Source organism: Cebidichthys violaceus, unplaced genomic scaffold (genome assembly GCF_023349555.1).
Source record: "Cebidichthys violaceus isolate CVI_PGR_0920_01 unplaced genomic scaffold, fCebVio1.0.p SCAF_14, whole genome shotgun sequence".
NCBI lineage: Eukaryota > Metazoa > Chordata > Actinopteri > Perciformes > Stichaeidae > Cebidichthys > Cebidichthys violaceus.
In genome coordinates, this window is record NW_027176307.1 from 2,466,124 (window position 1) to 2,492,570 (window position 26,447).

Here is a 26,447-nt window from a genome sequence, read left to right on the forward strand (position 1 = left end):
AGTTACGCTTTCACAAAAATAGATAAGGAAAAAGGCAGGAAGGCACAGTTAATGAATAATCTTATACAAGATGTACAGTAAATTTACCAAAGAAGAAACACTGATGTGCATCTTAGGAGAAGAGAGCACAATCCAGTAAAATCAAATCTAGAACATAATTTGAATACAAAATTATGTTAAAGCTGGATCACAGTCTCGTCCCATAAGCCAGTTAAGGAGAGAAGAGAGACTTTAGTTACAGTCACTTGAATGATCTATAAGCTTCCAGATCGGTGATTGATGATCGAGGTGGAGCAGCTAAAGCGATGGACTGAGACCAGAAACAGATCAAAGTTTACCTCTCTTTCCCTGTCTCTGCTGCTCCGCGACCTTTTCAGATTTATCTTCCCCTAATCGACCATGAAGCCATCAACAGCAGCCGATCCTTCAGAGTTATCACAGTACAGGTAAATGAAAACCAAACTGGTGTGCAGAGAGAGAGACCGATAGTGTTTCGACAAATGTAGAGCTGTGTATTGCTACTATTCTAAGTCACGCCCATGGATTTATTCTGCTGTTATACAGCCAGAGATTAAAGATGAGCGATCCTCCCTAAAGGGTTGTTTTTTGAGACATTCATTGGTTTCCTATTCCTCTGCCATTTCAAATCCTGGATATATACGGCTCCCACCTCCTGAGAGCGGTCAAGTTTTGGCACCAGAACAACAGTAACACATAAAACTGCACGGGCAAAACGTTTTATAGGTGTACAAGATGTTAAATAAAAAGGAATAACAATCCAGCAAAATCAATAAGTCACGATCTGAAAGTAATGACATAAACACTTTTAAAGCCAGATGAGCCACAGTCTCATCAGTATCCAGAGTAGGCCTCCAGATGAAAGGCATAAATGAGAACACAATGGGCTGAGACTGGAAATATGTCAAGTCAAGTAAACATTATTTATACAGCCCAAAAATTCATTCCACTGGGATCAAACCAGAGCAAAAAATTACCGCATACACAATACTGAACTTTGGCCACAATTGAGCTCATACATCGCAAAACCTGTAACACTGAATCTGAGAGGATGATAGCTTTATTCTTGAAAATGTACAGTAATTATTTAAATGTAGTCTTAATCCATACAGTTTTATAAGATTCAAGGCAATCTTATACAAACGTCTTATTTCTGGGGCACATATATAGTAGAGACCAAAGCTGTTCTGCCATGACTTGAGCACTCAGATATCTTACTAAAGTAAAAGTAGTAGTATGTTTACATCACTTTTATCTTGCAGCTGGTAAAGGTGGAGCTAGCCTCCAGCTAGGTTCTAGCTGCTCTATATGCTGCTGGGTGGCTTATAGTATTCTTGATCATATTTTGTATTAGGACTCTTATCAAATAAATGTAGTCGAGTAAAAATGTAAATATTTGCCTCTGAGATGTGCAGAAGAAGGATAATTTACAGAAAATGGAAATACTCAAGCATAGTACATGTACCTCAACGTTTTACTTAAGTAGGGGCTCCCACTGCTACTACATATTCTTTAAATAAATATAATATTTTTGAGTAAATGTTCTTCTGTTGGCCTAATATTCAATTCAGAGCATTGAAGACCACATTTACTCTGAATTTCTGGGGATCCTTGATCTGCAATTAGAGCAGCCCATATTGTGATGGCATGGATTCAAATACAGCAGATGTGAACTCCGCTCCAGCATAGCATATCAACAGGTTTCAAGATGTGTAATGCTGTTCACGTCAAATCCCAAACACTATTATGTATGTAATTTAACCTTACACATCAGGCATTTTTTGCCTCCTTTTAGGTAACACGTTCAAAAAAAGGTCATCCTCAACATCATGGCATATTTTTCCCAAATGTTTACAGATTTTTAGGCATTCTATTATCAAAAGGTTTTAAAAATAATAGTGCATATAACTGCCTTAAATGGGAAAATAAATGCCTCCCAAACCCCTATAGGTTTGCACTGATTCCCGAATGTTTCCAACCTCCGCTCATGCTTTCCACCACTACTTGTACATAAATATCTGTCATCATTAAGCTATAAAGCATCACAGGCTCAGAGGATTACTGTGCAGCATGCTAATTTTCACTGCCAGTATATTAGGAGCATGGTACAGAATCAAAAAGGCATAAAGAGCCTCTGCATTGGCTGAGAATATAGAGATCAATAGTGTGTCAGCCAGTGTGTGTAAACTGGAACTTGTTGATGTGTGGATTGCAACATGAACCACAAGATGGCGCTGTTTGCTACATGATGTCCCTTATGTGTGTCTCCACGACATCTGTAAACACCGGCTCGAGTTTGTAAGACAATGTCAGCTATTTAAATCATGAGCAAATTAATTTCATCCTTTTAGTGGCTTCTGAAAAAATAACAGCAGCTCAACTGAAAGGCAGCAGAGATGGAAAGATAAGTGGTCAAAGTTGATTCATTGGGCAAAATATTTGAATCATTAAGAGATTTAATGAGCTGGGACTTAATTAAAAGTGGTTTAGGTTCGCAAAAGAGCCAGTTCACTAAACCCTGACAAGCTGGATTTATAATCAAACCATCATAACCTAAGGGGAGCCGACAAAGTGTTATCAAGTGCTGCAAATGAGACACATTACATGTTCAACTTTCCAACAAAGTGTGGCCTAAGTTCGCCTTGTAAACTATGAAGAAAAAAATCTTAATTCTAAGCAACATAATTTGGCTGATAGAATAACTGTTCATGCCTTGACAGTGAATTTGCATCCATTCAGCAACAAGCAGCACTTCATGAAAATAAAATCTCAACTTTGCTAACTGGTGGGAAGAAAATAGAAGCACATTTTAAAAGTTTACCTCTTATTTGGGAAAATGCAAGCTGCACAAGTAATGCATCCTAAAATCCCTAATATTGTTAAGCCATTGTTTGCAGTTAACGCATATTTGGTTAATACATTGCATACAGGGATGCCTTAGTCAGTTCAGAGATCCTGGCTGCTCCTTTGGGACTTCTCAGCGTCCAAAAAAAACCTTAGGGCTTAACTCATCAATCATCAAACTGAAACAAACAGAGCTTTTAACATAGAGATGCTGAATCATGGCGAGCTCCCGTGCCTCATCATCGGAGCCAACTGACGCCCCATGCATGCTCCGATACCCCCCCCCCCCCCCCCCCCCCAGTCTGCCAGCTTGCTGCTGTCTAGCTTATCAGCGCTGCTGCTGATGTTGCCTGGCTGCTGCTCGGTGGCGCAGCCCAGATCCGATTGAGGATGTGAGTATGGAAACCTGAGGAAGGGGGTCTGCTGGAGGCGAGTAGTCAGGATGGAATAACCCAGAAGAAGCCCAGCGTGCACTTGTGGTGTTTATTTGATCCATTACTTTAGCCTTATTGAAAAAACCCGCTGCATGCCATTCAGACTCGTTTCAAATATTGAAGCGCGTCTCTTCTTCGGATCCCGTCTTTAACTTATCTGGGATGATGATTTCTGCATATTTGTCACCGAGCGCACGAGTGGGAGTGTGGATTTAAATTTCAAAGTTTGGATCTTCTTTCTCCGGGATTTTTATCTTATTTTTTTTAAAGGGGATGGCAGTCGTTGAACGGGGATGCACGCGCCTGGTTTGACACACTCTGGATGGATGCTGTAGACGTTATCACTGCTGTTCCTGCAGACGATCGCGCGTCTACGCTCACAACGTGGATACCTGCCGCCGTGCTGACAGATAGAAGCGTGCTCACCCGGTCGGGGTCTTGCGCACGTGAAAAAAATCACTCTGTGGTCTTGTCTCGAGGAAAGTTTGGGACTGAGACGCGGCGGAGGATGAAACCAGCGCACCTTTTCGGGCTTCCCCACGGACACAGAGCTCAGTGACGCCCCCCCCTTTTTACACGTACTTTTCATAGGCTCTAAGATTTATGATTTGTGGATGGATTTGTGATCGGGTGTTTCGAGGGTGTAGCTGGAGAATGTGGATCCGAACTGTGGAGTCCTGCTCAGGCTGGAGGGGAGAGCAGCGAACGTACCAATCCCTTCCCGGGACCACAGGTGTTCCCTGTAAACAGGTAAGTCACAGTGAGTGGAGTTTGGTGATTGCCTTCCAATTATGCATTCATGCTCCCGAGGAAAAAAGAAAGAAAGATCGTTACAATTTGGAAAATCCTAACAGCGTTTGCAAAGGCAATGATTTACTTAACGACACAAACAAGCCCACGTGTTGTTTTGTATGTATCCCGAACGACGTTCCAAATCCGTCACTTTATCGCTGTATTTGCTTATCGAACATAATCTAATCTTTTTTTTAATAAATCTCCAATTTTCATTCCGCACAAGTTGCCTCATATTCTAGTTATTATGATACTGATGAAAACGTTGGAATACATTCACAATCTTATTCGCGTAAGTTGATCCGGAAATACCGTGCACTGTGAAGTGTTTGAAAACAGTTCACAAAAAAAGTGTGCGTAGTTTGGTCTTATTGAATTAGATGAATATATTTGCTTAAAGAGAAACAAACGTTACAATACCAAAACGTTGTTTTATAGAAAAGTTTCGTTTCTTGTTTACCCACTAAATCAGTACAAATGCCTCACTACCAGTGACCATTCACACGATATTTGAATTTGATTTAAATAACACATTATAGGGTCAGCAAAGGCTTTAACTTTATATTTGATGCATAAACCATGTTTTGTTTAGTGTTTTCTATTCTTTTTTTCTTCTTCTTCTATTGAATGTGAAACCTGAAGTTTATCATAAAAGAATGCATGTGGGGTAGTTTAATGCTTTTATCTAACAAAACATATTAATAAAGTCCATGTATTGACCACAGCTGATCAAATCTGACAGACATAATGGTATTGGAGGAACTTTATTATTCTAGTCATACGGAGCCTTTGCACTGTTTTCTAATAGTAGCTTTCATTTTATAAATGTAGCAATAATAAAGTTTTACTCTGTTTTAAAAACATTTATACGAGACTTTCTTGTTAATTTCATTGATGTGTACATTTATTTTTTCTTTCAGTGACTCCAAATCTCAAAATGCCGAGCTGTGGATAGAGGCTGCCCTGTGGGTCGAGCTGACCTGTGTCTACCTCCCTTCACCTTATCTCCTCATCATTTCCTAGTTCCTCGTCCTTCTCTTCTTCAACCCTTCATCCTCCCCTTAGTCTTTCTCCTTTTCTCTACCTATCTCTATCCTACAACCTCCTCCTCTTCCTCCCCCCCCCCCCCCCACAGCACACATGCAGGCCAAGAAGCGGTACCTGCTTGTGTCTGTGGGGGCCGGTCTTCTCTTCCTCGTTTACCTGTGGGGTCTGCAAATCGGGGAGTTCCAGCAGCAGCCGTACCAATATCAGCAGTTTCCCCAGTACCCCCAATACCACCAGCAGGAATACCAGTACTACCACCAGAGCCAGCCCCAGCCCCAGAGAAGCCCGTCCAGATCACCCAGGCACTGGCCAGAGTCGACCCAGCTGCTAGAGCCGTACCTGGAGGGGGGAGAGCAAGAGGTAGACTGAACCACTTTTTAAAGGAAAAAGTATTCAGACCACAATATAAGAACACTCAATTACACGCAAAAGCTCTTCGTTCAAATTCACTAAGGTATCATTTTATGTATCAGAGGTAAAAGTACTCACTATGCAGCAGTAGGCCGCTTTCTCAGTGGACACATTTCAGTAACTCATAGTGAATACATTCTTAAAAATGCATGGTTTTAAAATTGGTTTGAAGATGAATGATGGGTTTGATTTTAAAGCTTTAGGGCCACCGGGATTACAGATGATTAATCGTGTGATCAAACGAATCTAGAAAGAAGAAAAAGTCTTTGCTTCTTTAATTGTGAAATACTTAAATGAGTAACCTCCTCAGGCCTAAAAAAATTGTTCAAATGATACAATCTGAGAAGAGAAGATCACTATTTGGCTGAACTGCTCAGTTCTCAACAGAAAACCGACAAACGACACTGTACGATCCAGGAAGGCGGGTCGGAGGAAATTACATTACATTACATTACGGTCATTTAGCAGACGCTTTTATCCAAAGCGACTTACAATTCAGTATCTATCTACACACTGTAGACGCAGCTACGGGAGCAATTTTGGGGTTAAGTGTCTTGCTCAAGGACACAATGACATGAGCAAGAGCCGGGGATTGAACCGCCGATTGAAAGGCAGCCCTGCTCTCCACTTAGCCACGGTCACCCCTGGAAATAAATCCTGTGTATCTATATTTTCTCACGCAGTGCTTTTGCCTGTCTGAACACAGACTGAGACATATATGGCCTTTGCGTGTGCCTTAAAGGGTCACAAGCCAGGATGTTTGAGAACAACTGCTTTAGGGGAATCAAAGACAGTCACCCTTCATCTTCTTGTGTGGACTGGATATCAAAGTCGCTGTAGCTCAGTCATGGAACAAAGCAGTGAAACCCAAAGTTAGATTGCTTTCCTCTACTGACAGCACAAAGTAATGTCCTAAAAAACTTTACAGATCTAAAGTATTGATATAATTGTGTTTTGTTTTGGGTTGTCCGAACTGTGTGTGTCCTTGTGTACAGGAGGACAGCCCTCAGCTCCATCACCAGCACACCTCGCCCCGTGAGCGACGTGCGATCCGCGACAACATCTACAAGAACAAGCGTTGCCGCATGGAGACCTGCTTCGACTTCGCTCGCTGCCAGTCCGGCTTCAGGATTTACATCTACCCACCGCAGAGAGGGGACGAGATCTCTGAGACCTACCAGAAGATCCTGACGTCCATCGAGGAGTCTCGCTTCCACACCAAGGACCCGATGCGGGCCTGTCTGTTCGTTCTGGCCGTGGACACGTTGGACAGGGACCAGCTCTCGGCTCAGTACGTCCAGAACGTCAGGCTCCGCATCCAGAGCCTGCCGACGTGGAACGATGGAAGGAACCACCTCATATTCAACCTCTACTCGGGCACCTGGCCGGACTACACCGAGGATCTGGGCTTTGAGGTGGGCCAGGCCATGCTGGCCAAGGCCAGCGCGGATGTGGTCAACTTCCGACCCAACTTTGATATCTCCATCCCCCTCTTCTCCAAGGATCACCCGCTGAAAGGAGGGGGCATAGGTTATCTGACGCTCAACGATGCACCGCCCTCCAGGAAGTACCTGCTGGTTTTCAAAGGGAAGCGATACCTAACTGGCATCGGTTCGGAGACGAGGAATGCTCTGTATCACATCCACAACGGGGAAGATATTATTCTGCTGACCACATGTAAACATGGCAAGGACTGGGAGAAACACAAGGACTCTCGGTGCGACAGAGATAATGAAGAATACTCCAAGTAAGTCATACTTTAAAAAAAATCTCTTTACCTTGCTCTGTTGCTTCTGGGAGTGCTTTTATTTCCATTTGAAAAGAGCGTCAGTGCTTTGAGGATCTATCCGTTATTAGTGTCTCAATACAGCCCTGCAGAGTTGGTTGTTGCTGGTTTGTCGTCCTGCAAGGAGAGCAGACAGACGGCTTTTTAGCAGACATTAGCACTGTGGCAGTTGTCTGATTATTGGCTCTTTATTTGCTGTTGGTCATTGGAAAAAAAGCAGTGGGATTGTTACACACCATTACAGCTCCTCACAAGAGCTGGTTCTGCTTGTGTGCAGGGATGTCGGCACGCTAATGTTGTCGATCATTACAAATGTGGTTTATTGGCTGGGAGCTCGCCTGCTCGAAAGTGTCGGGGACGAGCCGCGGTGCACGAAACGTCTCTCCTCTGTTTGAATGAAACCGGTTGGATGCTTTCAGGCACATATTTCACCATTGTCTTGGGAGTTGAGCTTCATCGTAGCTGTGCTCCCGAGACAGAAAGTGTGTGTGTGTGTGTGTGTGTGTGTGTGTGTGTGTGTGTGTGTGTGTGTGTGTGTGTGTGTGTGTGTGTGTGTGTGTGTGTGTGTGAAAGAGAGAGAGAGAGAGAGAGTGTGTAGCAGGAGAGGCGGTGACGGTTAAGAGAAAGAGAATTTTTGTCAGCTCAGCAGTTGGTCGAGTGAAAAGTGATCTGAGCTGAGAAGAGGAGTTCACCTTTTGAAAATTTTAGTGAGAGTTGACAGCCGAAAGAAGGGAAACCATTGCATGCAGAGTGAAATGGGAACAGCATTCTCAAATTTTGCTACTTATTCCTGGATACTTTAGCCCAGGAGTCATCTGTTGCATATTTTAGCCTTAGCTATTGCAGAGAACCAAAGGAGAACCACTGTGGAGCCGGGATCCTGCCAAATACTGCCAAACAGCGACTGGAATGTCGCAGGGAGAATCGGCAAAAATGTTGAATGTTGACTTGCACCTCTGAAGCCACAACAAAACGTTGGTGTTGGACGCTTCTGGTAGTGTAATATGTTGAATACCGATGTTTCTGAACGGAAATTACGTTATGTCAACATTTCTAGATATGTGGAGCATTAACGTTACAAAACTGTGTTTTCAATTATGTTTAGGCAACAAAACTACGTGGTTAGATTTAGTAAAAGATCACTTTGTGGGTTAAAATGAGAATGCTACTGTGAGCTTCATCCGGGGCACCAACACCAGTCGCCTGGGTGAAAGATCTATGTTTGAACTAATAAAGAAAACTCAGCAGGTAACTAGTTGGAAAGGCACACAAGGAAGTCTTGACACGCAAGTAGGATCAAAAACGCTAACGACCATAACAATCCCAAACATTTCGATCAAACAAAGTCTTCGTTTTTGACAGAATCTTTACATTTTTTAACCATCATTGTGACATGCTGCTCTGATTGATCGCAGCGAAGTCGGCATTCACTGTGTTTGATTGTTCATTGGCACCTGCTGACTAGAATCCGACCGATCCACACACTCGTCTCGTCTTGCCGTCAACTTAACACCTCTACTCTTTTTCCCTTTAGGTTGATATTATATTCACTATCATTTCATATTTAATTAGGTTTCCTTCTGACGTTAGTGGCGCTCGGCTCTGATATAAAACCCTGCAGTCAATGGCTACAAATGATAAACGACTAAGTTTGAAGTATCAAGACTTTATTAAAGTTTTATGTTAATTGCGTAAAAAAACGTGTTGGTCCTCCTTTAAAATATGAGGCTATAGGTAGGGCTACATTGCCACTGCTGTTCATGCGATGTGAATGTAAAAATGCCTTCAAATTAAAGCGAAAAGTCGACGGTGAAACTAGCGGACTGCCGTGTGTTTGTGCACGGACTGTAATCACTGGCGCATCTTTTTATTCCTACTCGCTCCATGGGCTGGAGCCGAGACTTTATCAGTGGCAGCTCACATGCTGAGAGCACACATCTCCGCAAAGCAGACCAAATTCTGCAATATGTAACCCTTTGAGAAAGAAATATCACAACAACAAATGGGGAATTCAGTATGTGATCCTGTGTGCTCTTTGAACAACGTCTTGCTTTAAACTTTCTCCTCAATCAGTGCATGTTGGGACATTCTGTTCTTTATTTTGGTGTGTCGTGTGGTGAGAAGGTTGTTGCTATTAATGTGAGCGCGACATTAAAGCAGCAGCAACAACAACACTGGAGGACGGCTTTTTCTTCAACAGCAAACCGTGTATATTACCAGGCTGTTGGGAGTGCATAAAACAGTACTCTGTGTTTGTATCAATGAATGTGGCTGGTAACACTGGTGGGTTTATGAGCGCACGGTAGCAGCTTTTTACAGAAAAGGCAAATGGCTTTGGTTTCAGCATGGGCGACGTTATTCATGTAAAAGGTGCTTGAAAAAAGAAGATCCAACACTGAACACTCTCTGCCACATTAAACACAAAGGCTGATGATCAATGGAGGACGGTAATGAACAGAAAGTGCTCAAGAGGCTCCTTCACTAAATTAATGCTACATTAGTCCATTCTCTGTCTCAGCCTGGCGTTCGTCTGATATCCAACAGCAAAAACAAAAAAGTAGCAGTGGCATTTACTTTAGCTCTTTCATTTCTATCTTTTCTCTTTTTTTCCACTGAAATCAAGGAACTTTGAAGGTTGCAATCTTAATCACTTTTATAAAAATGACTTCTGGAGCTGATGAACTATGAGAAAAAGCATTAATTGATTAAGGTTGTAATTTGTTCAGTTTGTGAACTAACTAAGCCATCGGAAGCAACAGAGAGACAAACCAGAAGGAACTTCCAGCTCTGCCTCAAAAGTGTTATGTTGTTTGATTTTAGGAAATGGTTCCCAGCAACGATGGTTGATGCTGACTTGTCTCCTAATGCCGGAAAGCCACAGTTTTGATTGTTAGGTTTAGTTTAAGGTTATCTAAAACTTTCTACACCGAGATATGCAGACTTTTGGTCTTGTTAGTTATTGAGAAGCATAGATTTAAAAACAAATACAGTGAATACAACAATTAATATATTCATGTGATTACAAATAAAGTTGCGCGGTAACGAAACCCTCCAAATCCCATTAGAACACAGATTCATGGGAGTGATTGATTGGTGAAGCGTTGGTGGTTAGGTCACGCAACAAAGTCCTAGTCTGAACTCCAAGATTGAACTTTGTGTGTGAAGATTACAGTGTCTAAGATATAGTAATTGAAATGGTCAAGATTCTCTTACTGACTATTTTATTGCCTTAAATGTTTCCAGAAACGTATTTTAACGTACCGTTTACCTGTGAAATGAGAAAGTCCGGTCGGTGGACAGTGCTTGGTTTTGGCTCGGCTGTTTTCATCATAGCTGCTGGGTCACAGACTCTCTTGATTCATATTTGTTCAGCGCTGCCTAAACTGCTGCTGTTTGACAGTTTGATCGGAACTCACGAGCATTGATTGACAGCTGCGTTAGAGACCCCATGGCCCTGGTTGGTTGTTTTTCTTCTGGCCCGGTGGAATCTTAGCAATGCTGTCAGGATATAGCCACAAATGAGCAAATATGACAAAAATTGAAGTTGCAAGCTGTAGCTTTAAAAAATACATAACACGTGTCTGAGAGCGAGGAGGATCTGGAGTTGTAAAGCCTAACGGAAGTAAAGTAACGAGTAATGTGACTAATTACCCTTGCTGTTAAGTAGTTAAGGAATTCATGTAAACAATTTGTGTGATGTTGAATTCACCTATTGCATGGAAAACCGAAATGAAAAGCAGGCTACTTGTAACTGAATGGTCGTCAACAACAGCAGAATTCACAAGGGGACTAACCTTGCTAATGACAACTATCTGGGATTTAAAGTGCCTTTTTGAAGAATGCGCTACTTCAGTTATTTTTGCTGCACTTCATTCTTGCCGGGTGCGATTGTTCTCTAACGAGCGTATTGTTGTTTTTCCTCTGTACTCCATACCACGCACTCACCGTCTTTTAAAATAAATCACTGGTCGTTGTCTGGAAAACAATCCGCTATCAAACTGAAGGAATGCGTCATTTTGACGGTCCCCGAAAGTCACGTGCTAATAAATCCGTCTAACCTCATCCGTCTGTGAACAACGCAGCTTCACAATACTTTAATCTTGAGGTTGTGACTGAGAAAGCCCTCTTGTCTGTTTGCTGCCGCCTGCTCTGGTGTTTTACACACACAGCACATCGATACAGACATCACCCGGTTCAGCCGGGGCTTCGGGGGGAGGGGGGGTCCAACACAGCCAGCCTCCCTGATGGGAACAGAAACCGACGAGAATCTTCAAGCCTCGGGCGGTCGATAATTGCCCTCCAATTGAATTAAGCTGTGAATGAAGGGGATAGATAGAGATCTCACCTCCCACTGAGCGGCACCGGATTGAACTCGGGCTGTTTTACTGTACATAGATAACAGCCTGGCCCGGCTCCACCAATTAGAGCCTCGCTGTACAGAAGTGTCTCTCCAAAGAGTGTTGGATACCAGGAGGATGAGGGGCTGATAGAACACTTGATTCAGATCGCTGTCACGTCTTTCATGATGGCTTTCATGGTCAAAAGAGAGGGAGGGAGGAAGGTGGGCATGTGATGAGATGTGATGAGAGGTGTCCCGCTGACTGTATAGAGTAAATCCATAAACATCTCCTTCTTCTTCTCCTCTCTGCTCATCGACCTCCTCTTTTCTTTTTATCTCAACAGGACCTTGCAGATATTTTAGCTTCTTCTTTTCTCTTCTATACTTCAGGTTTAATTTGCAGGCCCCATGGCAGTAACGAATGGCATTTTAATGCCACAGGATGCACTTTTTTTTGCAAAAAAAACCTATTCAATACTATGTATGTTTGCAATAAAGTTGTGAATGCATTTTCAAAATTTCATAAAGGTAGAATGTGAATTGGGTACAATTTTATCGACTGAAGCAAGTAAAGTTGGTTTCCAGATCTTTTCATGTCATAAGAACGGAGCATAAGAGGGATGGCTGTGTGTAAACTGTTATTGTTCATTCAGCTAACACCTTGATCACAGTACTGACTTGAGAATGCTAAAGAAAATTGTTAAGGCAAGCAGTCTTCATGTTGTTGTTATTAATGACTGACTTTTTAGCCACTTTAGGCTGATGAACGCCACAAAAGCTAAAAAAAATAACAACCCATTTGACATAATGTTATGGCAAGTATGTTAGCCAGTGATGGAATGTAACTATATACTAAAGTGCTATTCATAAGTACACATTTCAGGTATAGAAACTTAACTTTACTTGAGTATTTCCACTTCCTGCTACTTTATACTTCTACTTCTACTACAGAGACAAATATTGTACTTTTTCTGCACTACATTTCAATCAGGAGAGACAAGTGAATGATTTGTAGTTAACATTTATTTATGACGGATGATGCGTTAATGAGTTACACAGAAATTCTTTGGCGCTTGAACTCGATGAGGAGATTCGTGATAGAGTTGTGATTGCCAACAATATAAATCCCCCCAGGGAGTCCAGACACTGGTGGTGATGGTGGCTGATGAGGTTGATAGAATGATGAGTTGATGAAGCTGATGAATCTGCGGAGATGGGGAGGTGGAGGGTTGCGTAACGGCTGCATGAACGTACTGAAGGTAGAGAGACAATCACATTTAAGAGAGACAGCAGCAAGATGATAGGCTAACGATGTCATTGTGTCGTCGTGCTATTGGATAGAGAGACCAGCTGATCTAGACAGCTGATATCAAACAATAACAGCAAGGAAATAATGAGTGTGCATGCTTGAGGAGTGATGGCAGATGTATGGGAATTAAACTACGGGCTTAGGCATGCAAGAGTATAGTCTTCCTGTCTGAACTTACGCAAGACCTTCATTTGTCTGACAACTTTTAGTTACTTTTCAGATTGCAGTTTTTCAAACCTTTCTTGTCAGAGGAAAACAGATGATGTGTTCTTTATGTGTTGAGAAAATTCCCCCCATTTCTTAAAATGAATAAATTCTCTTGGATGAGATGGAAATAGCATATTCACAAAGCTGAAAACTGGGCTCTTTTCCTGAGCTCATGAAAAGTTGACGCTTTAGAGGTACTTTATTCTCACAGGACAGCAACTTTTGATAATTGTATGTACAAAGGTTTTGAAGTATGGTTTTGAATGCAGTGATTTAACTTCTAATTGAGTATTTCTACACTGCAATATTGCAATTTTTTTACTTAAAATTGCTGTGAGGAACTTTTAACTGGCAATGAAACAATCTCAATTTAGTACTGCTACCTCTTTATGACCTACATCAGTAAACAAGACCATCAGAGAGAAGATTTCATACCCGTCATCGGTGACACCGGGTCAGATTCTGGCAAAATCATGCAGCTTCACCAGAAACTCCCTCAGCTGGAGGGAAGGGAGGCACGGGAGAACCAGGACGGGCAGACTCTCAGACCTGTGCTGCAGTAAAATTAATGCTTTCAAAGGAGACTCTAGTGCTCGCAAGCTCTACCATTTTTGTCCACGGGTACCGCCAAAAACCAACACAAAATGAAAGGTCCTCGTAGTAGTATAACTTTAAGCAAAAGACCCAAATGCTTCTTCCACCACTGATGTGAGCAGCTAGCACATGTTTATTTATATTTTTCACTCTGTCGTCATTTCACAAAAGTGTCTCCATCACTAATTGTTTCATAACGAGCAAAGTAAAGATGGTGAATGAATTAGTTATAATGTGCTCCTTCTTGTTTAATGCATCCCAGAATGCATAAAGACCCTCAGATGGAAACACAGCTGCTGTCACATCTGTGAATGTTTGGCAGCTGCAGAATTCAATATGTATGACAGGAGAAAAGGGTCTGACAGTATTAATTAAAATGTCAGCTGTGGTCATGTGGGTGTCCCGCACTGTTGATGTGTAGTCGAATGTGTGTGTGTGTGCATGCGTGCGTGCGTGTGTGTGTGTGTGTGTCATTCCTTCCTGGCCTTGTTGTGAGATGTTCTATTAAAGCATATCAAAAGTCAATGTCCTTTTTCCTTGTTGGCACTTATCTCCCTCACTCCACATCCTCCTCTCTTCACCTTCATCTCTCCTATTCTTCTCCTCATCCCTCATCCTCCTTCATTCCCTTATCTGGCCTCACTCTGCTTCTCCCTCTTCCTGCCCATGTTCGCCGAGCCAAACTAAACCGTGGAAAAGGTTTTCCTGCTGTCTCAGTGCATCTTTGATGCAAGTCATGATGAAGAGCACCGTGAGGAATAATAAGAGAGCCTGCCAGTTTGAGTGAGTGAGTGAGTGAGAAAGTGAGAGAGAGAGATATCCTCTTAAGAAACTTTGATGTGTGACCAATTTTACAACCGAATTAAAGAAATTAAAAAAAAAAACAGGACGAACCACAACTTGACACATGGTTTAAGGTGTATTTTCGGTTGTTTCGTCAGGGAAAGTGAATACACAAAATACTACATTATCCCCTATATACATGGTATATTTATTGATTTCGCCCCTGTTTTCCAGTTAAATCTTTTTTTGTGTGTAGTTTTATTTGAATCAAGGGTGTTGTATGTTGGACAATTGATGATGGGCTGTGTGGATAGACTGACTTGACTATCCATGATATGCAAATATATATATATATATATATATATATATATATATATATATATATATATATATATATATATATATATATATATATATATATATATATATATTTGCATCAAAACGAGGTGTAATTTATTAATTTAACCATAAAATACAGTCGCCAATAAAACAGTCTCACCACAAGGCCCTTTTTGTGAAACTTTTGATCATGACATGATCTCCATCAGCAGATAGTTTGTCCAGTTGTCGTAGAATTGCAGATGTTTGAATATCTGTAAATGTTGCCTTAAAAGCTTTGTATTAAAGTTCATTCCTTTGACCATTTTAAACAGCAGTTAAGAAAGCCACATCACAGAGGTTCTGCAGCTTTCAGTCTTATCACATGATCTTCATCTTCGAAGACTTTGTTGGGTCAAAACACAATCTGCTGATGAAGATCATGAGATGTAATCGAAAGCTCCAGAACAGCTATAGAGTGGTGAGATTGTTTTTTTTTCATGCAACTTAAATGTTGTTGACTTGATTAAAGACCTTTTCTGTAGGAGAATTGTTTGATGTTTCCTTATACGGCATACAGTCTTTTTAAAAAATTTTTTTTGTATTCCCAGGAAACAACTCTGTTTGGTTTAGGCAACAGAACTATTTGGTTAGTTTTAAGAAGATATTGTGAAATACTTAGTTAGGTTTAGGAAAACGTCGTTTGGGTTAAAATAACTCACTGAAATACACATTACGGCGCATCGTTTTTCGTTGGTATACCTACGAATGCTGGATGGGACCAGTCTGTGATGTGATGTTAGCAAATAACATTTTCCTCTATTTTGAGCAAGATTACAAGCAGAGTAAGAACTCTGAGGGACTGCTGGAAGAAATGCATTTTTAAAGCAATTTCTGGCGAAATTACTTTTCTGAAACACCTCATTGGATATCTGACAGCACTCAGCTGTAGTAAGCTGAAATAGATAAGTCACAAATGTTCTGACCTGTAATAATAGGTAATTCAAGTGAAAGTCATCAGGATTTATAGATAACAGTCATAGCATACTACATATATACAGATGGAAATAGTTGTGTTGTGGAGCTGATTTTTTTTTTACAGGATCTTTAAGAGTTTCTTTGGGGCCTTTTAGCGCCTGCAGGTTTCTCAGCCAGCAGCTGAACCCATCAATACATCGAAAGTCTTCTGCCAAGGCTGGCTGGAGGGTAAAAGGAAGCTCTATTGATCAGGTTTGACTTGACCACGGCAGCCAATCAGGAGCTGAATAGAGGTTAATGGTTAATGGTGCTGTGAAAGCCAAGCATAGATTGGCATTTAGTGCGAGAAGACCTTGGCTTTATTTCAGCTGACCCACTGTCTGTCTTAACGTGGAAAAGAAGTTAATGTATCAAAGGGTGAGCAGTCACTGTGAAGATCACAATCATAAACATTTGTTAGATTGATTCAATTAACTTTTTTCTTTTTTTATAAAGGAGAACTCTGAGATAAGAGAATCTCCTTTCAGCTTCTTTTTTGCCATTTTTTGGGTCACAACTGGGAAATTCCAGAAACAACCAACCTCGACTCGAGGTAGACTTACTTGCTTGTTCTGATTCCTATAATATGGTCTTCGTCAGCCACCACTGTTAGACCAAGTAAGTCTGTAGCAGCAAAATCTGTGAGTGAATTGAATTAACCCTTTACTAAGCCCCACCCCTTGAATGCAGACTTGCCAATCTCACTACTCTCATAGAGTTGTTTTCCGTCGCAGCTGTTTTTGCTGCACACTAGCCGCTCAGCACCAGGCAGCAGACAGACACAGTTTCTGGTGAACATAGTGGAGCATTTTGCAACTAAAGAGCCAGATATTTTTCTCAGCAGTTGGTGGTGAACAAAAACAGAGCTAAAAGCTAAATATTTGGATTTAAATTAGTAAGGTGTCCAGAAATATGAATCTAAATGAATTATAATGTTGCTCCATAACTGCTGGATGAGTAAATAAGCAACTGCTTGCTAACAAGCTCGCCATGTCAACTTAAAAAACTTCCACCATGCAGCCATTATGTTTTCTATCAAATTTGGGAACACAGATTTGTACAATATACATTGTTCTAGGACACAAGGTTGCATTTGCAGAACTAGTTGCTCAGTTTTCACATAACTGTAGATGTTAAAACTTTCTATTTTTCTGAGCACGTTTAGGACCTCGCCTTTTAAAAACAACAAGCCTCCTGGATGCTCCCCTTAAATTGCCTTTTTCTGCAACTTTGCTTGATCTATCCATTTCAGAATAAAAGCTCAAATTTGGAATCACTTCTCTCTTAGAAAATGATAAGGGCCCATGCTTCACTTTTCCCGTTTGACGTAACAAAACACAACCGAGGAACAATCTCTCTGTCTGGGAAAACAACAACAACAACAACATGCGATGCGGGGCTGTCTGTCTGCAGAAAGCATGTCATTTTCTGCAGCCGTATGAAGTGTCACCAGCCTTCTCACTCAGCCCTACATCACTTGCTCTCCTTGTGTACCCAGAAAACGAGCCAGGTACGCAATTCAACTCAATCACTGCTTTTTCCTCCTCCTCCATCGCTGTCTCATTTCCGCCTCTCTGCCTATACGCGCTCTGATTTCTCTGTTGTCGTTCCGTCTTTGTTTGTTTCCCCTCCTCTTTCTCTCTATCCATTTGTTGGGCGAGAGCTGACGATCAGTTGAGTTGAAGCAAAGGTGTGCGGGTCGCTCCAGGATGTTTGCCATCCCTCCATCGCCGAGAGAGAGACGGAGAAGACGGAATTAGAGAGGCAGTAAAATAGTGGAAACCGTGCGTGGCAGGATGGATTGCAGTGTGAATCTATCACATTCTCACACACGTCGCTCTTTAGAAAGAAAAAGAGAGAGAGGTTTTTATCGGGGAGAAACAAGGAAGTGGTGTTCTTGTAGGACTTTTCATTTGCTGCATGTCACCCTGCATATTTATCTCTGTGGAGCTGAGACAAATGGTCCAGAAAGCAGACATTTTTTTTCAAACATGTCCAACTATAAATCTCCAACCCACATACCTTACAGCAGGTGTATCCATTTTCTCTTCTGTACTCCAGGGACCCAAACAGTACAATTTTAGTTGTTCTTGGGTTAGTTGCAGTTTTTGTATTGCAGCTCCTTGGAAACCTGCTACTATTCACTCAAGTACTGTAAGTACTTAATTTGAGTGTTTCCAATTTGTTACTTTATACTTCTACTTTCAGAGGGAAATAATGTATTTTCTACTAAGCTACATTTATTTTACTGTTACTGGTTACTTTTTAAATTAAGATTTTACCTGAATTACAAATTATACGTTTATAAACACAACACATTATTAAAGATTACAGTGGATTCCAATCGTTTTGTCTTGTCTTGACAAAGAGTGGTTTGAGAAAATTCTCCAGACATTCTGATGCTTATTTTCCTCTTTTAAATCCAATATAATTAGAGATATAATTATTATATTTGTATTAATTATTAATAATTCACATCCTTATTACTGTAAATACTATGGCAAAACTTTTTGAAAGATGGTTTTCCTGCTTTGCCTATATGTTTTATGTATTTACCATCGTGACGTCACCAATTGGTTTGTGGTCTATTTAACTCTAGATTGGACCATAATTTACTAAATTAACATCCTGCTGTATTGAATAATACTTAAAACTAGCGATTGATTTTCTCATGGACTTCTTTTTGCAGCTGGTGGAGTCGCCCCCTGCTGGCCAATACAGAGAATGCAAGTTTTAAGACGTATTGGCTTCAATCGGCATAACCGGAGGTTGCGTCTGGAATTTACCCTATTTCATGGTGAAGAAAGTATTTATGGATTAAATATCAGTTTTAGTGGCATGGATCGTGTTTGTCTCTGGATCTTCACACCAAACTGGTGCAGAAAAACAATAACCAGCCTTGCTGTCTTTGATCACAGCTCAGGAATGCGCTGATGTTGCTGTGTTGTGTTTTTCACTGCAGTTGCATTCACTAAACTACAGCGTGTTGTCATTGCGGTGAGGTCAGGGTCCGCTTAAGTTCTGGTGTTAAGCACGAGTTGGTCATCGTTAAGGTTAGGGCAAGCCTGTAAAGAATCAATGTAAGTCAATGCAATGTCCTCAAAGTGTTTTTTGTGTGTGAAAAAGAAATCTATGCATCAAATAACTCTATAAACAACTGTATGAACATGTACAAGTATGTGAGTTTACACAATGCCTGACACCTCCTGCACTGCTGCTTGCCACAGTGTGTGCTGTCAGTTGTGATTAGCCAAAGGAACACACACACACACACACACACACACACACACACACACACACACACACACACACACTCCTGCATTTATAACCAGTGAGAGTTGAGTAAAATTCTTTACTAAATTATTGTTGTTGTTGTTGTTGTTTCAGGTATACTAGTTTTCACAAATTATATACTACATTTGTACATTTCATGTGTATGATGGAAATGTTACAGATAAATAATCTGAATTATGTGTATAGAAATCATGCCGATGCATTCAAGTCTGAAAATGAATGATGGGAAAAATATAAAACGTTAAGAAAATTATATTTTAGTGAAGAGGATCGAGGGAATTGTTTCATTATGATAAAACATATTTGCCTGAACTTTTGGCCTTTTTGAATTGGATGTTTTTGTCTTATCTCTTTTATTCTAATAATTATGTTTGAGCTGCTGAATTATTCTTTTTTTATTTATTTTTTTGCATTTTTCAAGATGACTATAAAATACTTGGGTATAAAACAAGATTTATATATTTTTGCAATAGTATCCTGTATCCTAGATCTGTTTTTCACAGCAGTTTTCCTGCAATCAGTCGATGCTGGCAATAAAGTATTCATCCATAAAAAAAAAACTGGATTAACAGTAAAACAATAAAAATAACAATAAAAGATTTATTGTCCTATAAACAAACCAGCTGCTTTGTCCATATTTTTGACTTGGATGAGAAGTGTACACACACACACACACACACACACACACACACACACACACACACACACACACACACACACACCCCACCCCACCCCACCCCACTGGCAATGTGGGCTCAGCTTAATTAAAAAAGGTAGCTTGTAAACCAGGACAATGTAAGCATCACGATGGGAGTTCAGCAGTGAACCGCCACATGCAGCTGTTTCTTGTTAATGCTGACAAACGCACACGTATATAAATATACAGTATGTTTACAAACACACACACACTCACACGCAGCAGCACCGTGTGCCGGAGGGAGGCGGCCGTTTAATAGTTTCAGTATCGCCGCCATAAGCTCTTCTCGCTCCATAACTCTGTCAGCAGGGATTTACAGCTCATTGGCTCTCATTATGAAAATGTGATATTGCACTTGAAACCCCTCCGGTTATTCTTGGCCTATATGGACTTCTGCAGTGTCATGGTTTAGAGGCGGAGGGGGAACCCGGCCGGCAGGCCCAGAGAGGTGGAGACACTCAGTTTGTCCTCATTCTTATTGAGGAAAAGGCCGGCAAACATTTTGTCTCATGGTACCACAGTGTGGTCGTGAGGACCGGGGCCACGCTTTGCAGTTTGTTGTTTTTGTCGCTCGTATTGTGAACACAGCATGACGGATGCCTTGTGTGTCTGCCGAGTGCATGGCGGTGTCTGTATCAAGTTTACATTATATTACATTATGCCGGCTTTTTGACAAAAATGTCCATTTGGAAACATGCCTATTCAATTAATGATTTAATTAATAGCATCTTAAATAACTTTGTGTGACCCATACGATATAATTGCCAAGACAACTAAAATATAAACTTATATTAAACAAAAGTCTGGTTTTGCCTCTGCTGAATATCTCCCCAGCAGGGTGCTATTACACATACTCTGTAAATGGGAAACAAACAAAGTGGCTTGGACCAATGATGATGAGAAGGTCGACTATTGCACACAAAGTTTCTCTCAGTTATTGATGATGATTTAAATGTCAATCGAAGCTTCGAACTCTTCGCTTTATGGGCCATACACACAACACAACACTATTTGGAATTTGACATTCATAGAAAATGTGTCTCATTTTGGCTTGAAAAAAGATTGGTCTGATAAGTGATTGTTCATTCTTGTGAGGCATTTTGTTATGGACAGTAGAGAGATGCAAATAAGGCGTGACTCTAACCCAGGACTGCAGAGGTTCTTTATTTATCCGACTCGTCAGTTCCACAGACATGCCGACCCAACACAGGAATGACTCACACACTGGAAATAAGGCTTCAAGTGTCCCTTAAAGTGTGTGTGTGTGTGTGTGTGTGTGTGAATATGATCAGAATAGATGAACTCTTATCTGTTTCTCTCTGTGGGCAGATAGAGCTGGATCGCTGCAGCTTATCACATGCCTACACCCTCAACAACCCAGCAGTCTGCTACTTCTGTCCTTCCTCCTCTTCTTTCCTTGTCCTCCCTCTTTTCTTTTGTTTCCTTTCCTTTTCTCTCATTTCCATTTTTCTCTCCCCGTTTCATCTCCTCTCCTCGTTCTTCTTCTCCTCTCCTTGTTTACTTTTCTTTTCATGTCTGTCTGTCTCCTTATTTCCTTACATCCTTTCTGTCCATTAAATTTCTTTTCCATTCCTCTTCTCCACTCCTTGTTTCATCTCCTTGTCCTTTTCATTTCCTCTACATCGTTCTCATTTTCTCCTTTACACTCCTCTCTCCTCATCCCCCTTCTCCCCACCTTGTTTCCTTTTCTTTTCATTTTCTTCTTTTCTCCTCATTCCTCCTCTTCTCACCTTTCTTCATCATCACCCCTTTCCTTGTTTTTCCTAATTTCCCTACCCTCTTCTTTCCTTCTCGTTTCCTCTCCTTGTTTTCCCTCCTACCCTTTATTTATTCGTTCTCTTCATTCATCTCCTTGTTTCTCCTCACCTTCATCCTCCTGTCTCCTCCTTTCCTCTTCTCTTCACCCCATTTCCTTAAAATAGATTTTTGTTTTTTTCACATTTCCCTACCTTTTTCTTCTTTCCTCTTTCCTATCCTTTTCCTCTCCTTGTTTCCTCATCTACTCTCCTCGTTCATCTTCTTTCCACCTTGTTTTCTAACATCTTTCCCTGTTTCTCCTAATTTCCCTATCTTTCTTCCTTTCCTTCGTATCATCCTTTGTGTTCTTCTTGTCCTCTCCTTGTTTCCTCCCCTTCCCGTCTTTCTATTTTCTTTTCTTCACCCTTTCCTTTCCCTTCTGTAATCTTTTTCTTGTTCTTCCCTTTTCTTTATTTTCCTTTCATCATTTCCCCTTTCCTCCAGTTGTTATCTCACCTATTTTCTCTCCTCCAGCTCCCTTTTCTACCTCTTCTTTTATTTCCTCCTCTCACCTCTTATTTTTTTCTGCTGTTCCAAACCTTTCCTCCCTCCTCTCATTTCCTACTCGTTCTTCCTGCTTCCCTCTTTTCTTTAATTGTCATCTCCATTTACTTATTTGCTCATTATTATTTCTCTGTCTGTCTGTCTGTCATAGTTTGAGGTCTGATGTCGGTCTTGTAGCGTGACAGTGGTGTTGAGAGCTGGTCATTTCAAGGTTGGGATCAACCCAAAATAGGTGTGTGTGTGTGTGTGTGTGTGTGTGTGTGTGTGTGTGTGTGTGTGTGTGTGTGTGTGTGTGTGTGTGTGTGTGTGTGTGTGTGTGTGTGTGTGTGTGTGTGTGTGTGTGTGTGTGTGTGTGTGTGTGCGCGCGTGATGCCTGTTAGTTCATCCTTACATGCTGAGAGTTTGATGTGCCCGAGGCGAGAGCTGCCTACACACACACACACACACATACACACACACACACAGTCATATATATAGAGCAGAAATAGCCTCGGGGTTGGTGAGGTGAAAATGGTACGAGGCCCTTCGACTCCTGACAACCGAGTTGTAACAGACCGTTTCTAGTCTGTCTGCTCTTGTCTATGTGATGTCAGTGTATTTCTATAGTAGTAAACCGGTTGTGTTATAGTTTAGATACACTTCCTTTTGTCTCAAATATTTGTTTGAAACAGTCTATTAATGTTGATTCTCCAGTGGCCCAGTTTGCGACAGATTTATTTATTTTTGATTCAGTGTTTTGAAATATACAGAGAAGCAGGCTGCATACAGTAATACATGTAAACCATACAAATGGTAAAAACATAGACCCACCAACCCTGCACCCATATGACATGAAAAAAAGTCAATACATTTATTAACTGGGCCCCAATCCGAGTCGTTAAACCAACTGATTTTTCTTTTTTTGCCACTCGGCTGCGGGAACAAGTTGTGAACACAGCATTGACCTTTTAAAGTAAAGTAAAGACATGCACAAACTTGTTAGCAATCAGTTGCCTATTTACATATCCAGCACTTATGGAGCATTATTTTCATTCATTTGAATATAAGTCCATTATTCATTTTTTTTTTTTTTTGGTCTCCACCGGCTCCATAAAGCCGAGGAGAGCTGCAGACTCAGGTTCAACACTACAAGCGACACCTTTCACATAGTCACATAGATTTCACATTGTCATTTGATTTATGGGTCGATACTGAATGTGATCCGATACCTAAAAAATGTAAAGTGAGATACATTTATTCCGAAACAAATGTTGGTACCTGTAAACTTTGTAAAAATAAAGACATTAATAGGACCTAAAGTTGATGTGATGTTGATTAAGTAGTCTACTAAATTTTGCACACCTTATTTTTCACAAGCTTCTTGATACATAAAGTCCTCATTGTAAATTATATATTGATAAACTGAAATTATTGACATCATTGAATACTGGGAGAATGCGTTGAAAGGTGACGGAGCTCAGACTCAGTCGCACCAGTGCACCCATGTCAGACTGTTATTTATGCGTCCTGGCATGATCGGATGACAAAAGTCATATTGAAAAAAAAAATAAAAAATTGCAACCACATCCTCTGTTAATTATTATAATTTTCTTTTTACCAAGCTAATCACGTCCAATTTCTATGTTTCTGATGATTGGTACAAGAGCAGCAAGTTCAATGAAAAACACTGTGGACACTGTGAGAAAAAATAATTCAGTTTTACTTTAATAAAAAAATAATAAGCCAGCAGCATTACAGTCAGTGTGCTTTGGCACAGGCAGTTTTACTGCCTTTGTGCCACAAAGCCACACTGAACAAAAATAAACAAAAGACCAGCATTAATTCATTTGCATCAGGACGTTTTTACAATGCGTTTTCAGCTTTGCTCGATCTGTTCAGTACACTGACCCATAAAAGCAAAGTATTCCTGATTGTGCTGCTGTGTTGGCAGATCTAACCTGTTCTAGTAATTGACTTGTGTTATTTTCTAATGGAGCCATATGTTGTTCCTGCTGACTGTGGCACACATCACACATAAACTGTGCTGCTGCTGTTTGACACCTTGTCAAACAGCAGCAGGATATTTTGAGTCGGTGGCTACTTCTCAAACTGAAGTTCTGCAGCGCAACTTGTTTTGTTTCCCCTCTCTTTCCTCTCTATTCGCCATTATACTGTGCAGAACCAAAACTTCTAAAGAGAGAGAGAGGGACGACTTTTGACCTCTGATATTCTACAAGAGCAAAAAATAACTACAGAATGTATAAGACATTCACAGCTCACTGAGGCACGACTGACAAATAAAACATATAAATGAGACTAATGAGCATCAGTGAGGCACAGAGTGTCACTTCATCTGCTAGTTTTTGTTATGAATATAAGTGTAATTGAGTCTCTGAAAGTCTCAACAAAATTTAAATTGTAGAAGCTTGTATTGTAATGGTGTATTTATTGCAGGATCATCATACTGGATGGTAGTCAGCTGTCCATATTATTGTCATTATTACATTTTTAACTTTTAATTATGGAAACAGCCTTGGCAGAGGTCTGCTTCAGAATAAAAACCAATGCTTGCATATCTTATTTGTTTTATAGCCATATGGATGCAAGGTAGACGGGTCCGTGTCTTTGGGTGGACATTGTGTTGCTGTTTCTATGGGATTATGCATTGAGATTTAGTTTTTTATGAAGTGTGCTTTTACCCTTCAGAAGGGCAAATGTTGTATACCCAATAAAAGGCTACAGCAGCAGCAACATGAGAGTGCAATTACAAAATCCTTAGTTTGTGTTTCTGAAATAATTCTTAATATTTCAACCAAAGAAAATCTTGGTCGACTGAAATTCTATCTACTCTTGAACCAATCGATTGGTTGATGGAGGGCAAAAAGTCTGCATGTTATACTCAACCTGGTAGCCTTTATTAATTATAAAGAAAGAAAAAAAGGCTATTTGCCGCATATTTAATTATTTTAACCTAATAATTCAATACTTAAATGATAACAACAGACAGAAAGCTGACAAGTGCACATCTGCACATAATCAAAACTGCTCTGATCAGGACCAGCTGTCCATCCAACACATTGTCAACATATCATTTCCTGGGCCCCATAGTAACCTATACAATTTCTTAGAAAAGGAAGTGATATTTGATTATAAATTCACAGGAAGGTTCCTAAAAAAAGGATAATTACTAATTACAGGGAAAATGGAGATCGTGTTCAATTGATCAGAACACTTCCAGCTAATTAATTCTAATTAATTAGATGTGTTATCTGCACATACCTGTGAAATTAGTCTACAGACAAGCATACAGTTTACCTTGTAGGTTATTACAATATTAAAGGTGCGATGTTTAAGATCTGGACAGAATTTTATTTTAGCTCCGAGAGACGTACCTTCAGTTAGTGGTTAGCTGTAGCGACTAGTATTCAGTCGGTGGGAAAACCGGAAGACTGACCCGACTCCCCCGCCGGATCGGCAGAGCTTCTGTTGCAGCCGTTTCACTGATCAGAGCAATGTTTCCCAAAGTTTTTTCTGGCGACCCACTGTTTTAAAAAGGACAAACCTATCTAATTCACAATGGGCCTAATTTATAAATGCAAATTTGTAAATGTTCAAATATTCCAGACGATCTTCACTGCCATGTCCACACCACCTTTTGTTATCTTGAATACGTAAACCAGCCATTTCAAAGAGATGATAAATCATAACTTTCCTTATTTAAAAACCCAAATAAAAACAATATCTGCAGTAAACTAACCATCATGTAGTTTGCCACAGGCTTCTCCTGTCTTCTACCAACAACGGAAAGTTAACCGGAAGCCACACAAATCCTTTCTTCACAAATCTCGAGGTGGAAAGACGTCAGTGAAAACTCGTGGCAGCCTTCGTGGTAAATGTCTGCCATTTGTTTTGAAAGCAAAAAGTGTGAATCTCCGTCTTCTCCCTGCTCTCAGAGCCTCGCACGTCTGTGATGTGCTGACAGCAGTTTGTCTTTCTACTAACTTCTGCTTTCAGTCGTGCTTTGTTTGTGTGTGTGTGTGTGTGTGTGCATGCGTGTGTGTGTCTGAGCACGTGCTCGTGCACACACCATCACCACCTTCTCCCTTGACCCCAACTGCCATCTATTGACAGCTTCCTTGTTGTTTTGTTTATTTCACGTCGGCATGTATTTGTTCCATATGCATATGCATGAACACACACACACACACACACACACACACACACACACACACACACACACACACACACACACACAC

The 26,447-nt window shown here is 40.7% G+C and overlaps 1 protein-coding gene across 1 annotated transcript in view; it reads left to right on the forward strand.

Moving 5' to 3' along the window:
• The first annotated feature begins 3,676 nt into the window (after positions 1-3,676).
• Positions 3,677-26,447, forward strand: part of LOC137870963 (exostosin-1) — a 211,354-nt gene continuing 188,583 nt past the window's right edge. Inside the window, exons 1-3 of the mRNA XM_068708481.1 lie at positions 3,677-4,046; positions 5,009-5,495; positions 6,542-7,293. Coding sequence (XP_068564582.1) covers positions 5,229-5,495; positions 6,542-7,293 — 1,019 coding nt within the window. The 5' untranslated portion in view covers positions 3,677-4,046; positions 5,009-5,228. The remainder of the gene's footprint in view (positions 4,047-5,008; positions 5,496-6,541; positions 7,294-26,447) is intronic.